The sequence below is a fragment of the Monodelphis domestica genome, chromosome 5 (genome assembly GCF_027887165.1).
Source record: "Monodelphis domestica isolate mMonDom1 chromosome 5, mMonDom1.pri, whole genome shotgun sequence".
In the NCBI taxonomy this organism is placed as follows: Eukaryota; Metazoa; Chordata; class Mammalia; order Didelphimorphia; family Didelphidae; genus Monodelphis; species Monodelphis domestica.
Window position 1 is genome coordinate 317,030,664 of NC_077231.1, and position 17,782 is coordinate 317,048,445.

General features: G+C 39.0%; 1 protein-coding gene across 9 annotated transcripts in view; it reads right to left on the minus strand.

Annotated features, from left to right (window-relative positions):
* Positions 1-207: 207 nt before the first annotated feature.
* The window catches only part of HDAC9 (histone deacetylase 9), a 777,497-nt gene continuing 759,922 nt past the window's right edge, over positions 208-17,782 (minus strand). For all 9 annotated transcript variants that reach the window (XM_056800543.1, XM_007505411.3, XM_056800542.1 and 6 more), the window contains one exon: positions 208-6,490. In XM_056800543.1, the coding sequence (XP_056656521.1) occupies positions 6,451-6,490 (40 nt within the window). In that variant the 3' untranslated portion in view covers positions 208-6,450. The remainder of the gene's footprint in view (positions 6,491-17,782) is intronic.

The window sequence follows — 17,782 nt, forward strand, 5'->3', positions numbered from 1 at the left end:
TAGAATATGAACTCAGGTCTTACTGACCCCCTAGACGAATACCCTATCCACTGCAACACTTAGGTGCCCTAAGATGCACTCTTCTTTCTCCTGGTGACAAAAACTATGCTTGAGATATAAGCTTCTTTCCATTTGCTTAATAAGGATATAAGTAGTTCCAGTGCTTAGCAATGGAGAGAGTAGATACAAATGGAATAGAACACCGACTTTGTTTCAAATTGCTTTTATTCACACCAGGACAATAGTGGAGTCAAATGATGATACAAAATACAGGACAAAAAGAATTTTTAAAAATAACCTATGCAGAAGATATACTTGACAGTACTCTATAGACTAAATACCAATTCTCGGCAATGTTTTGGAGCACATCAGTGAATTTTCCATTGGTTGCTTCCAGATACAAAAATGTATCACAAAAAAAAGAATAATAACCCCGAATGTGTTCAGCAGTATTAGCTCAATGGTGTATGTATCAAGCCTTGATTCCAGACTCATTCTGCACATCTTAACTGAGCTCATGGCTGCAGAGTTTTCGGCAAAGTGTTGGAAATGCATGTTTTTCTCAGCAGCTGTGAAGGACAGATCATTACTGAGGCTAGTCCAGGTCAACCAAGGCCAGAGATAACAAAATGGCCTCATTATATAAATAGAATGATCAGAGAGAGAGAGAGAGAGAGAGAGAGAAAGAGGGAGGAAGGGAGGGAGAGAGAGAGAGAGAGAGAGAGAGAGAGAGAGAGAGAGAGAGAGAGAGAGAGAGAGAGAGAGAGAGAGAGAGAGAGAGAGAGAGAGAGAGAGAGAAAGAAACGGAGAGAGAGAGAGGGAGGGAGAGAGAGAGAGAGAGAGAGAGAGAGAGAGAGAGAGAGAGAGGGGGGGGGGGGACAGAGAGAGAGAGAGAGAGAGAGAGAGACAGGGAGAGAGAGAGAGAGACAGAGAGAGAGAGGGGGGGGGAGATAACACTTTAATTGAGACACTATACCAGGAACCCCCAAGCCATTGACATACTGGTCTAGAGCTTTAAATCATGGCAGTTGGTCAATAAACACTTATTAAGTGCCTACTGTGTTTCAGGCACTGTAGTATTATGATTGTATTAGGAATCATTTTCCACTTAGATTTAGATAGAGAAGAGATCCTATGCTTTATCTTATATAGGGTATTCTCAGATGAGGAAGATCCCTTTACTAATGAAAGTTGGCACTTTCTCTGGAATGAAGAGTCTTAAAGAATTGTTCATAGGAGTAAAAAGTTAAATGACATACAATCACTATGCCATGCGGTGTAACTCTCTCATGTCTCTCCATACATATCCATGTAGATGGATGTGTAGGAGTATGTGTTTAGATGTGTGTACATTATACACACACACACACACACACGGGTTTATTGATATAGATCAATATATACCTATAGATATATCTCTGAAATTCCACTGTAAAAATACCCTTCTTACTGTTAACTTCTATTCTGCTTTATTTGTAAAAAGATGTCATTGAATAGAAATGTGTAGACTTTTGTTCTCTATGTCATGTCATCTCCCTTCTTATTTGTGTGTTCATTAATAGTTTGTCTTTGCTGTCCATGGGTGTAGAGGCACCTATTATTGTAGTTTACCCATTATAAATATTCACCTCCTAGAAGGCTAAGTTCAAGTACTTCTTTTGCACTTTGTACAGAAAAACATCTTATACATTTGAATATTTAACAACGGGTCCCTAGATAAGACCCACTTAACTGCTCAGAACTCTAGCCAAAGCTTTAAGACAATAAATTTCAAAGGATATAACTTCCTACATTGGTAGAGGGAGTCAAGGGAGTCACCATGGGAGACTTTCTCTATCTCAGTGAAATCCCAGGACTCATCCCTGTCCCTGGTCCCTGGTCCTTGACTCTGACCCCATCACGTCTTTAGTCAAGGGGTAATAATGCCCTGCTTCAGCTTTACATCTGGTCACTGAAATTGTAAGCTCTTGAATGGTGGGAAGTACATTTCACTATTTTTTCATTCATTTCAGGACGATGGGCAATTACGTTTAACGGAAGATAAGTGCCTTGAGGGCAGGGACTATTTCTCCTTAGTCTTTATATTCTCAACATGTAGCACAGAGTGTGGCACTCCATCAATTTGTTGTATTGTGTTCCAGGCAAAGGTGAAGACAGTGATGGGGACAATGACATTCTTCAGAAATCCTGATGGAAATAAGAACGATCCCCTCATCAGGGATCATTGATCCCTAGGGGATTTCCATAGCCATAGGATGATGATGACACTAATGATAATGATGACAACAATGAAAGACCTTCATTTCTCAAATAGGCAGGACAGCTCATCTGGTTTCCATTTCTTTGGGAGATGAAAATGCCTTCTTTATGAAAACCGTTCAACAGGTGTGTTCCTCCCCTTGCTTTCCCTTTTTTTTTTCACCCACATTCTCTGCAGGGCTGAGTGATTTCATTCTTTAGGCAGCATAGGAATGCAAGGAGAGATGCTGCTCTCTGGGACAATGAGGCCCTCTAAAGAGGGATGACTTCTGAGTTCAGAGAGAATCTCCTTTCTTCCAGTCATTTTTCAGGTTATCTCATCTGGGGTTTTAGAAAACGAATCATGCCCAAATAATGACAACCTGCATGTAAACTTTCCAAGGGAAATTGGCAAAAAATATTCAAGGATTTTTCAAAATGTCCCAAGTGCCAATGAAACACGACCAGAGGGCTGATTAAGAGAACTTCTGTCCCATGAGCTTTTCTCTGTGAACATATGGATTCTGTACAAAAGCCTAATTCTGTTTACAAGTCTTTATGATTCACCTTTGGATAAAAAGCAGTTCTGTGCTCTCATAGAGGTGGATGTAGCAAGAACATGTCTTCCATCTGGCCCTGAGCTCTCTGTGGCAGAAGACAACCTCAATTCAAGTCCACCCATTCATTCAAGAAGTATTGTCTAGTTTGAAGGCTCTTGATGATCTGAAGATAAAAACCAAAACTCATCCTATCTTAGATATGATAGAGATGTGAATGGGAGCATGTGCGGAGTAGAGAAAAAAATGAGATCTTGATTTCAGCTCCTGAGTATTGGCAATGTGACCTATTACTCTTGGCAAAAATCTGTAAAAGATCAGCTCCATTTGGTGTTAGCAGCCCTACAGGGGAATTCTGGCTCTGCAATTTCCTACCTGTGTGACCTTGAACACACTCCTTGACCTCGGGCCTCAGTTTCTCACTCTAAAAGACAGGAGGAGGCTTATGCTATATAAGCTCTAAGGACTCTTTCAAATCTGAATTTGTATTCTCTGGATCTATGACTTAGTATTTGGCCTCCTTCTCTCCTTTTGATGGCTGTAAATCCATGAGAAATATTCATCTGAAACTGTTTTCCCCATCTTTGAAGGAATCGTACCATTTCAATACATGCTCACATGTATATTCAAGCTCCATTGGGATCACAAAAGCAGTTACAATATTCCCATGAGGGACGTACATTCATCTGAACTATGCCCTTCGATGTGATATTCATATTGAAAATGACCAGCATCTTTGGAAAAATGGTTTTGTTTAAGTATTTGTCAGTGGAAGATATTTTATTCCTGGTGCCATTCAGGCACTTTAGAATGTTTCTGTAAGAAAAAGTCAAGTTTTGATTCCTCCAACTCCTTCTGTTGATTTTTAAACCCCGATTTTTATTTTCGGTGTAAGCGTGTTACAACGTGTGTATGTGTGCATGTGTGTGTTTGGGGGGGGCATTTGCCTGCATATACTGAGAAACATTCATAAGGATGAGTCAGATTATTGATAAAACAATGGAAGTCAAGTTCATATGTGGACAGAGGACTCTGAGCAGACGCCTTAGGGAAACTAATAATAATAGCAAAACCAGTGATGGTACAATTGTGTGAAGAACACACGAGCAAGTGAAACTGGCCTTTCCACCATGTCTGGTGTGTTTCAGCAGTGCTGATATTCTCCAAAAGCCCCCATTCCTTCCCTCAGGGTAACTATTCCTTTAATGGTGTAATTAAAACACAGTGGTGCTCTGGGCTCAGAAACACATTCGGCCACGGTTAATACTCTGCAGAGTTTCTCTGCTCGTTCCTCAACTGAACAGACCTTCAACCCTGAGCCGATGCATGTCTTCTCAAAGGGCAAATGGATGGTTGGATGGTCCATTTATGAATGCACCAGGAACTGGATGTCAGAGATTTGGATTTGCCTATATACAGCAAGGCAGCCGCAATTCACAAAAGGCAGTTCATTTCTGGGAGGTTGCCAACATTTGTTCCTGCTCCATTCGCCGTAAAAATACAAGGCATGGTGGGGGGGGGGGAGGAGGAGCTCACCAAATTTTGTATTTTCAAATGAATTTTAAATCAACACAATGCTATTTCTAACGAAATATGATGGAGCGTTGCTGGACAGTGCGATAGGAAGAAAATATGCCTTGAAGCCACAGACCTAGCTGCTCGATTATCTAAAAAATACATTTCTCGAAGCGATGACTAGAAACCGATGCACAACAGATGAGCAAGAAGAGTGTCATGAGTTTCCTGTGAAAACTTGGGAGGAAATTTACAAAAGCGTAATTAACAGGATGAATCACTAGTAACCTTCCCTTGCCCCAAATGTAAGTCCCTTTTACCTAAGGGAGAGCTACATTCCCTTTCAGATTGCCCATTTCAAAGGGTGGCTCAGATTTCTAAGATGTTAAACCAAGTATCCGGCAGTATTTGTATATGTAATAAAAGTCCTGAAAATTAAAATAGTAATCCTAAAAAAAAAGCCACCAATACATGAAAAATAGAGTCTGACTATATAACAAAAGAGAGTTCTATAATTCTCCTTGAGTGAAACCTTTCATCTTTGATTTACAGGTTTGAGCCCTCTTTAACTCAAACCACATTGCTGCATATCTTTCAGAGCATGGCCTTCCCTCAAACCTTGTTTAAATTAAGGTTCCTTTTAGATTTCTGAATAAAAGCATGACAATCTTCACTTATGGCTTTAATATATCCTTTGAGTTAGGAAAATATATAAAAAAATGAACACCAATAGGTTTCCCAAGTAATGCTCAGGATTAAATACTGCAAGAAGGATCCTGGATGGTAATATTTCACCTCTGGTCTTTGGGGTGAATGAGCTGCACAAGGAAATAGAATATTGAAAAAAAATAGCCTCCATTTCACAACATGAGTTGATTTTGAATTCCGAAAATAAATTTCCAATTTTGTTTTCTTTAAACCTTCTGACCATAAGGCAACATGTGGAAAGGTCAAGGGTCCAGGACTGGTTAAAGGCACAGCTCTCAGTTAACAGTAACCAACATGAATTCAAGTAGCTAATTCTGTTTCTTCAATAACCACGACACATTTCAAGGATCACAAAAACACTCAGTTAAATCCTCCCAAGTTTCATCGACAATACAAAACCTGTGGGTTCTCACGCGTGACGGTGAAATGTTTGGGACCTTAAACTAGATATGTAACCAAACTGATGGGTGCCAAGAGATACCTGAGCCACAGAGGTGCTCATGGGGGCAAAAACGCAAGCAACTGGAAATATGTGGCCTCAGCAAAACTTTCGGAGCAAAGCAAAAGTCGTTCCCTTTTCCAAGGAAATGTGAGTCTCTGTGGACCAGAGGCTCAAAAGGACTCCCATTCATGGAAAGAGGAATTCTTTAAAAAGGGAAGAAGCTTCCACCCACCCAGGAAAGCAGAGCCCTCCCCTCTGGGAGAACCCGAGCGGGATGTGGGTAAAACAGAGATCGCTTGCTCCAAAAACATTTTCGTTTTCATGCATAATCAAAGAAGAGAACTCCAAATTGTGCCCTACCCCAGACGCGTTGCCTTGGGGATTTGGACTTTGTCGGAGGTAGCACTGAACGTTCAGCTAAAAATGCCCTCAGCCCCTTCCTCCTAAATTTTGACCTCTCACTTGCCAGAATTGGCGAGGGTGTAAAAACAAAGGTACAATATGTTATCTTGTTTGCTCACAGCTGAAAACAGATCCTGTACACAATTCCAAACCATGTGAAAAAAAAATAGACCATCGGAACAAATTCAACATGTCTGAAGGAACGTTCTTTGGGCTTCCCCCTGGATGGGCTTGGCCATCGCCAGCCCTGTAACGTGGAGAGTGCTGAGTCCGTGGGCTCACCCAGGGCCCATTTCTCGTCCGCATGGCCCAGTCAGAGCCCACATGTGGGAGCCCATCCTTCCCTCCCCAGGACCGTTGCCTGTAACTTTAGAATCAGAGTGGTTACACTGAAGAAATCTTTCAAGTCCATCCAAAGGACAAGTGAAGCTGCTGTGTGTGCTCTGTGCCCAGTGTTTATGTTCCATTCGATCTGTGCCACCCAGGCAGCAGACAAGACACGTCTGAGGGTGCTGGGTCGGGGGCGGGGGGTGGGGAGATACACAATGATGTCACACACAGGAAATACCAGGGGGGGGACTTGGCACTTCACAGGGCTGGATCTTCATCCATGGGCTCGCCAGCAGGTCTGTAAAAATAAACAGGCAATCAGAAGAGGGCCGAGGAGTACACAATGACATGGTAGATTTTCATGCATAATCAAAACTGATTTTTCAGCTCTCTCTGATGTTTATTTGTGCTATTCAGCTATCCATAAATAGAGTTTCTTTCCTAGGAAGTATAAACACATGTCAAGTGGAAAAACATTCTCGATCCCGGCAATCACGGCAAACATTCCTGTTTATATTAAAACATGTCAGAATATTTTATAACTCTCGCTTCAGAAAAGCTCATGGTTTCTATCTCGCCGAGTCAAAGATGTTAATGAAAAAAATAATGATGGTCTCCAAGTTGGGGGACGCGATTCGCCAGCTTCTCTGGGGCGGCCGATTCCAAGGATCAGAGCGGCTCGCCGGCCTGCAAGCAAGCGGAGGCTCCCCACCTCAGGCCTTGGGCTTCTGATTTTTATAAGTGGATTGGCAGGCGGCCCGAAGCCCTTCAAATCAAATTCTGAATTTGATTAGCAAATCACTGCAAAGCACCCAGGGTTTGTGCGAGAAATGATCGCTGGTGCTTATCTGGTTTTACGGGGCATCATCTCGGGCTCAGCCACTTGAACGAAACCCAACCCAACTGCTTCAAATTTTCAAACCAAGATCTAACTTTCATATACTTATGCCTGTGTGTGTGTGTGTGTGTGTGTGTGTGTGTGTGTGTGTGTTGGGGGGAGGGAGAAGGGCTTCAAAGACGACTTTGTGAGAGATGCAGAAACTGGGGCAAAGAGAAGCAAATTTCTCCAGGCCTCCGCAGATGCTTCCTTAAAAATGTTATGCACGCATTCCCTTGATATACTGCAAAGCCAACATGTGCACAGAAAAGGAAAAAAAAACAATAAGGAAACACACATGTATATGCATGGACTCTCTCACACACACATGCCCACACACAGTTACAAACACACAAAGTCCTTATTTGGACTGAACTACTGTTCAACCCGTCAGCCCAACGTACTCATTCTCTTCAATACATCTCACGCATTTTATTTTTTAGGAATTCGAGCTTTGGAGCCCACCTCCCAATGAGGTAGGCATCTGCAGGGCTCAGAATTGTCTGAGTTAAAAAATAGACACACAGCAAGTGGAATGATTATTACTGACAGCCCGGTTGTCCTTTTTTTATGGGATCCTGGAATTTTAGACTCACACATTTAGAAAAAGAAAGTACTTTAGAGGCAATCTAAATCCTGCCTCCTCATTTACGGATGTGGAAAGGTAAATCAAGATAGCTTAGATATCTTTCTAACGGGTAGACAGCTAGTAGGTAGAAAAAAAAATGGGATTCCATCCAATGTCCTCTGACTCAAAATCCAGCACAATTTCCACTGTACCGTGCTCTCTTTTGAAAAAGAAAACACAAACAAACATTTACTTCATTCTTTAGGGGAAAAAATGAGAATTTGAGGGTTTGAATCTTAGCTGTGCTGCTAACTATGTGATCTAAGGGACATTACTTTGCTTTCCTTAGCCTCAGTTTACCCCAATGTAAAAGTGGGGGACTGGACTAAATTATCTGTTAAAATTCTTTCAAAAGGAATAATAAAGTGGAGGAATTCCATGGAGTCTGGAACAACCTCCAGGAAGTGATGCAGAGAGAAAGGAGCAGAACCAGGAAATCATTATACACAGAGACTGATACACTGTGGTACAATCGAAGGTGATGGACTTCTCCATTAGGGTCAATGCAATGTCCCTGAACAATCTGCAGGTATCTAAAAAACACTATCCACAAGCAGAGGATAAACTGTGGGAGTAAAAACACTGATGAAAGGCAACAGCTTGACTAATGGGGTAGAGGGGATATGACTGAGGAGAGACTCTAAATGAACACTCTAATGCAAATACCAACAACATGGAAATGGGTTCGAGTCAAGAACACATGTGACACCCAGTGGAATTGTGCGTGGGCTGTGGGAGATGTGGTGGGAGGGGGGAGGAAGAAAATAAAATAATTTTGTTTCCAATGAATAATGTTTGGAAATGACCAAATAAAATAATGTTTATCAAAATAAATAAATAAATAAACAAACAAATAAACAAATAAATAGATAGATAGATAAATAGATAAATAAATAAATAAATGAAATTCTTTCAGCTCTACATCTATGACACTATGGCCTTGCCTGGGAAGATTGGGAAAATCCCTAAAAGTCTCTTAAATAGAGCTTCTTCATCTAGAAAAGGAGACCATTGGACTATTGATCAATCCTACTACTATCGTAATATGACCTGGTGAAACAAAGACCAAAATAAAACCATTTCTGCCCTCCAAGGAGCTGGTTTTTATCAGGGAAAACATGTACATGTGCAAGTAAACACAAAGAATGAACAAAATCAATATAAACTAGTTTCAAGGTCAGGGGTCTTGGTAGGGGATGCACATTCCGGAGAAGAGATCAGAAAAGGATGGTGGCTGTGCTGATATGGAAGGGAAGGCGGGACTTCTCAGAGGTAGAAATAAGAAGCAAGTGAATAACAAGCATGGGATTTGGCCAGTGCATGCACAAAAATGGGACATGCAATGCATGCAGAGAATGGCAAAAAGGTTTGTTTAACTGGACCTTAAAAAAATATGGAAGGAGCAATGGGTAATGTCTGCAAAAGTAGAATGGAGCTAGCCTGAGAGGAGCCACATCAGTTCTAAAGGCCCTCTAAGCGATATGAAGAAACAGGAGGTGATCAGAGTTGCCAATGGACTCATATACCATCACTGATGAGTGGAGCTAATAAATAGCTTTCTAATATTCTCTGGCATGCATTTTTCCACAGACATTTTTTTCTAGCTCCAAATCCATTACAGGAAGAGGATGCACATTCTATGTCTTTAAAAGTTCTACAAATAACACATGTGGAATTCTATTTTTTTTTCTAAAGTACTTTGAAGGTATCTAATTATATGCAGAAAAGTAAGGTTTGGAATTGGGGTCCAAAGACATTTTTTTAACCCTCACCTTCAGTCTTGGAATCAATACTGTGTATTGGCTCCAAGGCAGAAGAGTGGTAAGGGCTGGGCAATGGGGGTCAAGTGACTTGCCCAGGGTCACACAGCTGGGAAGTGTCTGAGGTCAGATTTGAACCTAGGACCTCCCATCGCTCTCTCCCACTGAGTTACCCAGCTGTCTCCTCCAAAGACATTTTTAATGAATAATGCTACACTGAGGAGTCATCTTTTCAAAAACTGTCCCTTGCACCTGGAATGGGAGCTTGTAATTTAGGAAAACCAGAAGCTTATTTTCAAACAAGTTGCCTTTTGCATTGGGAATTATGTATTAAATAGAGTCATTTCTTCTCCTTTGTCACAGCTAATTGGGAGGTAAATGGCAGGTGAGAACAAACTACACAATTCATTACAAACATATACGTAATTATGGCCATGGTGAACTTATGGAAGGACATGAATAAGATTCATGGGGCAAAGATAGGTACGATGAGGAGGTGGCCTTCATCACAGTAGGGAATGTCCACATAGGTCATTGAGGCAGCTAGATAGTATGGCAGATAAAGCATGAAACTTGGAGTCAGGAAGAGCCAAGTTCTCAGATTCTATAACTGCAACCCCAGGCAAGTCACTTTACCTCTAAGCCTCAATTTCCAAATACATAAAATGAGGATAATTCCACTCACCATACAGGGTTATCGTATAGCACTGGATAAAATGAGTTTCATAAATGCAAAGTACAGTCCCGAGCCATGGCCCCTGCTCTTCCTTCTCTTCCTTCCCTTCTGAATATTGACCAAAAGTGAGTCCACTGAATGGGACATCAGCCTCTATTTTCACATCCCTTGACTTGTCTTCTTGCGGCTTTGCTGTGATTGTATCTCAGTACCATTCCTCACATGCTACACTTCGTTCCATAGACGTGGCCTTTGTGCCATTTGTGGACTCCACTAAATTTTCCCATCTATCCCACAGAATCTGTCTCTGTCCTCAAGACTCACTTCAAGCACCATTTTCCACATAGTCTATCAAAATCCATGGCCTCAGCTACTAGTGCTCCCTCTACCTCACCATCTTGTATTCATTTCCATCATCTATATGAACTCTGTATAGGCTTATATATGTACATATTGCCCTGGATAGGATGCCAACATCTTCAGGGTGAGAATTGCTTCATTTTAGGCAGCCAGTTGGTCCAGTACCCTGGATCTGGAGTCAGGAAGACACTTACTGGGTATTTGCCATTGGGCAAGTGATTTAACCTGTTTACCTCATTTAACTAAAATATAAAATAAAGCTAATAAAGAGCCCCTCTATCTCAGAGCTGTTCTAAAAATTAAATGGGACTCTCTGTAAAGTGCTTAGCACAAGGCATGCCACACAGTAGGGTCTATATAAATACCAACTATTATTATTTCCTAAATTTATGTTAAATAAATTTCCTAAATTTATGTTAAACATTGCTTAGAACAGTGCCTGGTACAAAGTAGCTACTTAATAGATGCTTATTGATTGATTTATAAATTTACTTCATCCCTTTCATTTTAAGCCAATATTTGGTACCAAAGATCATTTTTTTTGTTAGAACTACTTCTTCTATTTGTTGAGAAAAGCTTTGAAAATTTTCAGGATTCAGTGCTCATCCTTCCATCTTCTTTTAGCATATTCTATTTTGATTTATCAGTATTTCTCCAGGTCTTTAACTGAGCTCTTTTTTTCTTTTGAAATCCTTGTCATTTGAGCTCATTTTCCCCTTCTATTCCTCAACACTCACTTCCTGAATCCTCTCTCTTTGCTATTGGCACATCCTTAGAGCAAGGATATAAAACTACCTTGGTGACCTCCAAAATTGGGAAATTCAGTGTTCATCAACCTCACATAAAAGTATGTCATCTGACATGATTATCCTCTGGAGAAATAGAAATGAATCTCAAATTTAGATTTATCTATTTTAGGCATGACAGTTCTACTTGCACACGGCTCTCTGCCCAGTTCCCTGCCTTTCCTCATTTTCTTCTTTGACTACTTTTTCACAGAGTTGAGGAAGGGTGAGATGGATGCGGCAGACACAATCTCTGAAGCTTTAGGCATCCTTAACCCAGGAGCCAACCTATGGAGAATGTATCAGACTTCCTCTCCCCTCCCCCAAGCCATGGCTAGACACTATCAATGTCTTGCATTTGTTTCTGGAGGAAGATTTTCCCATCTGACCAAGGAGGTTTTGGGCAATTGCTTTGGTTGAGTAGAGTTATAGAAGGTATATATAAGACAAGTCCAGTATCATGAAATAGTCAATTTATGTGAACCTTGAAGTCAATAAGCCCTAAATTCAAACTCTGCTTCTGACATCTCTTGGAGAAAAGGTAGATCTTTAAGTTTATATCCCATAGAATATTTATGCACCAGTATGACAAAGGGGATTTCCATACTGGAAATTTTAAGTCTCAATAAATTCAAAGGGGAAGTACAAATAGAAAAAAAATATCAGAGATGAGCAATAATGATTGAGTGGCGTCAGAAGAAGCCTCCTGGAGGAGATGGGACTTGGGCTAGGCCTTGACAAATGCTTAGGATAATAAGCTGTGGAAGTGAGAAATATGGCATACAATCTGTATTAAAGAACACAGCTAATGGGGAACAGTAAGCTATAATTTCGTTTGGAGCACAGCATGAGGGATGTAAAATTTAGCTGAAAAGGTAGTTTGGGGCCAGACTGAATGGGTCTTTCAGTTATAAATTCATAATTTGAAGATCAAAATAACCTGTTGATCCTGAAAAGTAAATCAAATAAGCAGGATGTAGACAGAGCTTCTTTGGTCCCTTAATGATAAAGAACTCTAGTATGTAAAAATAAAATTGAAAAGGAAATATATATAGTGTTAGCAATGGGGATGGAGGTGAGAAATGCATTTAGGGTCAGGTATATGAGATAACCTCTGAGGTTAATCAGTTCACCTGTGTAATAGAAGGGAAGGTATTTAAGCAGGATGTTGAATGGATTCAGTATTAGTGGTACACTGGAAAGTCAGTTTAGCTTTCTTTTTTCATTTAATATTTTCCCTCAACTACATGAAAAAACAATTTTTAAACTTCATTTTTTAAAAGGTTGAGACTCTTCATCTTTCAAAAGGTCCACAGAATAGTGAATGAAAGGCATAGGAGGCAATTATCACATCTCTCCAAATGGATTGGTAGTGGTAGTGACCTTGTTTTCCCTCCCATTTGGCTTCATTTTTTCATTTATTTTTTTAGCTATATGAGCATGTCTAGTAAGGCTCAGAAAGAAGATATCTGGAACTCTTGTGGAATGTTTGTGCTCTCTTATGTGTTGGCAGCAGGGCTTCCTCTGCCAGTCCAGAACCTTGGCATAAAGTGAATTAAAAATGGTCCAATGACATCACAGCTAGTTGTTGAGTTTTATCTTTGCTGATTTCCATGGCTATTTCCTGGTTGTTGGGGATCAGCAATGCAACAGGTATTATAACATGATATATATGTTCTAAAGGAAATAAAGGAGAGGAAAGGAAGACCATGGTTAATAAAAAATAAGGGAACAAAAGGGGAAAGGGAGAATGAGTTGGAAACTAAATGTAATACTGATATGAACTCCAATGTATACCCAATAATAGTCTCTTACTAAATATTAATTGTTGGTTATGATGATCATGATGATGAGAACTGTCATTTATTTTGTGCTTTAATGCTCAGAAAAAAAGCTATACGACCATTATTTCATTGGAGCAAGACAACTCCCTTTGGAGGAAGATACTGCGGATGTTATTATCACCATTTTGCAGATAAGGGATCTGAAGTTCATAGAGATAAAGTGACTTATCTAAGGTCACCCATCTATTGAGTTTTAGACCTTGGATTCAAACTCAGGTAGCCTCCAGCTCCAAAGCTGGAACTCACTAAATAATATAATGAATGAAGTAAAGAGCATAGAACCTTACCATTGCATATAAAGCATGACAACTTTGTCAGAACTAGGATTTAGACATGGGGTGAGGGAGAATAGAAAAGAGAACCCTTAATCCAAATACATCAACCAGAGTAAACTTAAGGAGATGAGAGTTGGAATAGCTCTCCCTCCTCCTAACTATGTTGTCATAAGACTCACTTTCCTTTTTATATGACCCAGGCTGTGTCAACACTGCATGAAAAAAAGTCCATGACATTTTCATTGTGGCTTTTGTATGGTTAGAAAACTATATCTTTGCAGTGATGGCCACGAAGAACAAATCATTAGGCTTTATTGTCGTTATTGAATACATTGCTTAATTCTTGTAAATAAGACCCTAAAGGACTATATTTTTGAACCCTGTCCCTTTTTTTCCCTAGAAACATCAACTGCACTTATTTTTGATAACAATTATTATATATTTGCAGAAGAATAAAACAATAATACTTTGTGGTAGTTGATACATAAGTTAGAATGTAAGCTTCTTGAGGGAAGGCACTTTCTTCATCTTTATAAGTCCAGTGCCTAGAACAAGGACTGGCTCACAGTAAGACCTTAATGAATGCTTATTTATTGAGATCAAATAGAATTTATCATCACAATTAGTTACACTGAAAAATGGGATAATTTCTGATTCAAAGCAGAAGCTATTCTCTGAAGGACATTTGGTCCAATCATGTAAATATATTCAAAAAAAATTAATGATTAATGAACAGAATACCTATGAGGCAGAAATATGACCAAACCATGACTGATTATTCCAAATAATTGATAACAATGAAATACAAATTACAACAATTCTGGTGTTTTGCTCATCAAATTGGTAAGAATGGGACCAGAGGCAGAGGGCTTGTGGAAACAGGCATGCTACTATGTTGTTGGTGTAACTGTAATTTACTTCAAGTATTGTACATAGCAATTAGGAATGACATTGAGAAAATGATGAAAATGCCTATATTTTTTGAGCCGTAGATTCCAATTAAGAAAGGTAAATTTAAAAAAGGAATTATATAAGAAAAATTATTTATTACAGGAATTTTTGCAGCATCAATAATTTGGAAACAAAGCAGATCACATAACTGAAGAACAATAACATTGGAAAATTAGAAGGGATATAAGTAACAATGAAGTCCAGCTCATAAAAGGAATTTCCGCTTTTTTAGGCATTCTTGGAGCTACAAAGTGGCCAATGAGCTCCTGTTTAATGACCTCCAAGAAGAAAGAACCCACCTACTCTTGGCTCTTGCTCATATTTTCCCCCATATAATCTAACCTCAATGGACATCTTTGCTATTTCTGCCTCTTGCAGTTGATTCTGCCTGGTGGGTCCAAATAAATCCTGCTGAGAGATTTAAGCAGCTAGCAAGTCACTTTGAAGCAACTGATGGACAGAGCACTGGATTTTCAGTCAGGAAAACCAGAGTTCAAAAGAGACTCAAATATTTATTAGGTGTGACCCTGGGCAAATCATTTGCCTCTCTCTCAATTTTCTCATCTGAATAATGGAGATAACAGCATCTATGTCCCTGGGTTGTTATGAGAATCTAATGAAAGAGTACTCATGTCAGCACAAAGTGGCACATATTTAGCTGTTGTTTCTTTCTTTTTGTCCAAAACTGTTTCTCCATGCTTAATATGCCCAGTTCTTTCACCTGACCCTCCTATGGCACATACTCAAAACTCCTTCATTCTGGTCGTCCTATTTTGCATTCTCTCCAATTAGTCAATGTCTTTCTTCATTGTAGATTGTAGTCACTCATTCAGTCATGTTTGACTCTTCACAATCCCATAGACCACCGCACACCAGACCCTTCCAGCCTGCACTCTCTCCCAAAGTCTAGCCAAGTCCATGTTCATTATTTCCAGGATACTATCTCTCCATCTCATCCTCTGCTCTCTCCTTCTCCTCTGGCCTTCAATCTTTCCCAGTACCAAGACTTATTCCAATGGCTCCCATTTTCTCATTATGTGACCAAAATAAATAAACTTCAGCTTTGATATTTGTCCTTTGAGTGAATAGTCTGAACTAATTTCTTTTTGTTAACATTAATTTACAAATAGATATATATATATACATAACAATGTAATATGTAACAACAATTATATAATACATGTGATTTACTATGAATATGTACTAAGTTATAATAAATAAGATCACTAAAGAGAAACAAATCTTCACATTAGTTATGTCCAAAAATCTATCTTTTTTTCTTTTTCCCCCTTCCCTCCCACTCCTCTCCCCTACCCAAGAAGGTAAGTAATATGATATAGTTGTACATATATTATCATATAATACATATTTTCCTGTTCCTCATATTGTAAAACAATATTGTAATATTGGTTACACTAGAGGGAAAATCATGGAGGAAATGACATGAAAAATGGTATGCTTCAATCTGCATTTGGACCCCATCTGTTCCTTCTATGGTAGTGGATATCTTTTTTCATCATGAAACTCTTGGAGTTGTCCTGAATCTTTGCCTTGTTGATCATTTTTAATTCAGTCACAATTGATCATCATATATTATTGTGAATTCTGTGTGCAACCTAATTTCTTGAAGTATTGCCTGATTTCATCTCCTGGTTGTCGAAGGCCCTCTCAAATGTCTTCTCCAGCACCACAATTCAAAAGTGTCAATTCTGAGGTTCTCAGTTTTCCATACAGGCTAACTCTTACCATCATACAATGCTACTGTAAAAACCATAGCTTTGATCATATGGACATTTGTTGCCAAGAAGATGTCTCTGCTTTTTGGTATGCTGTCCAGACTTACCATAGTTTTCATTCCAAGGAGCATCTTTTAATTTCATGGCAATGGTCACCATCTGCTGTGAGGTGACATTCAGAACTCAACACAATATTCCAGATGAAGTCTGATGAAGGCAGAGTAACATAAGTTCCCTATTTCTGGAAGCTAAGCTCCTTTTTAATGTAGTCCAAAATACATATTGATTTTTGATGCCCGTATCTCTGTTCTGTCTAATATTGAATTTGAAGTATACCAAGTCACAAGGGTTTTTCTAAGCAGCTGATGTATATCCATACTTCTACCATTTTATACATGCAAAATTTTTATACCAAAGTGCAAAATGTTAAATTTATTATTACATCTCATCTCATCTAATTTGTTTTAAAATTTTAATTTAATTTTACTTTCAGATCCACATTTTCTCTCCCCAGTATTTTGCATTCCTCTGTTGAGGAAGAAAGACAATTAAAATCTCTGTTACCGACATATATAGTCAAGTAAAATAAATTCCCATGTCAATCATGTCCTCTCCCTCCTGAAGCAAAATACAACTCATTCCGTACTCTATGACTACTATCTCTCTTATCAGGATTTCTGACTTTTGATAAAGTATCTCAAATTCTTTTCATGGGGAACATGGAGAAATATGTTTTAAATCATAATGAGTTCAGATGCTTTTGGAACTACTTTGATGACCAGATTCATAATAGTTCTTAATAAGTCAATATAAACCCAATATAGAGGGGTAAATGAACTTAGCAACATAGTGCTTGATAGACTCAAAGATCCCACCTTTTGGAATATGAACTCACTCTTTCACAAAGACTGCTGGGAAAATTGGAAAAGAGTCTGGCAGAAGCTAGGTATAGATCAATATCTCACACCCTTTCCTAAGATGAGGTCAAAATGAATATATGACTTAGATATAAAAAGTGATACCATAACTAAATTAGGGGAACACAAAATGATTTACCTGGTAGATCTTTGGAGAAGGCAAGAATTCATGACCAAATGATATAGAGAGTATTATAAGATAAAAATAAGTAATTTGATCATGTTAAATTAAAAAGTTTTTGTATAAACAAACTAATATAACCAAGATTAGGTATGAAGATTGGATTTAGCTATCTCCTGATTGTAACAATGAAGATATTTAGCTCTTCCTTGATTGTGAAGATTAAATTGTAACCCCCTGATTGTTATAATGAAGGTACTTAGCTCTTCCTTTACTGGGAAGATTGAATTGTAATCCCCAGTTTATTTTTAGATTTTAATCCCCAGAAGTATTAACTCAGTATTTAAAGTAGATCTACCCATTTTAACTATAAAAAGGTGTGAACTAATTACTAATGGTGTGATCTAACCAAAAAAGTTATGATCTAACCAAAAAAGGTTTGAACACCCATTTCATGCATTGAGTGGGAGGTCTGTGATCCACATGTGAAAGAGTGGGCAGTCCTGGAGAGGAGCATCTGCTGTGATTGTTAGACATGAAATTTAGGGGAGGTGACACAAGAGAAAAAGGTCTTTAAATAGAGGACCACAGAGGCCAGATGAGGATAGATCCTCTGACTCTGAGTTAGACTAGAAGAAGAATCAGTCACTCAGAGTTGGA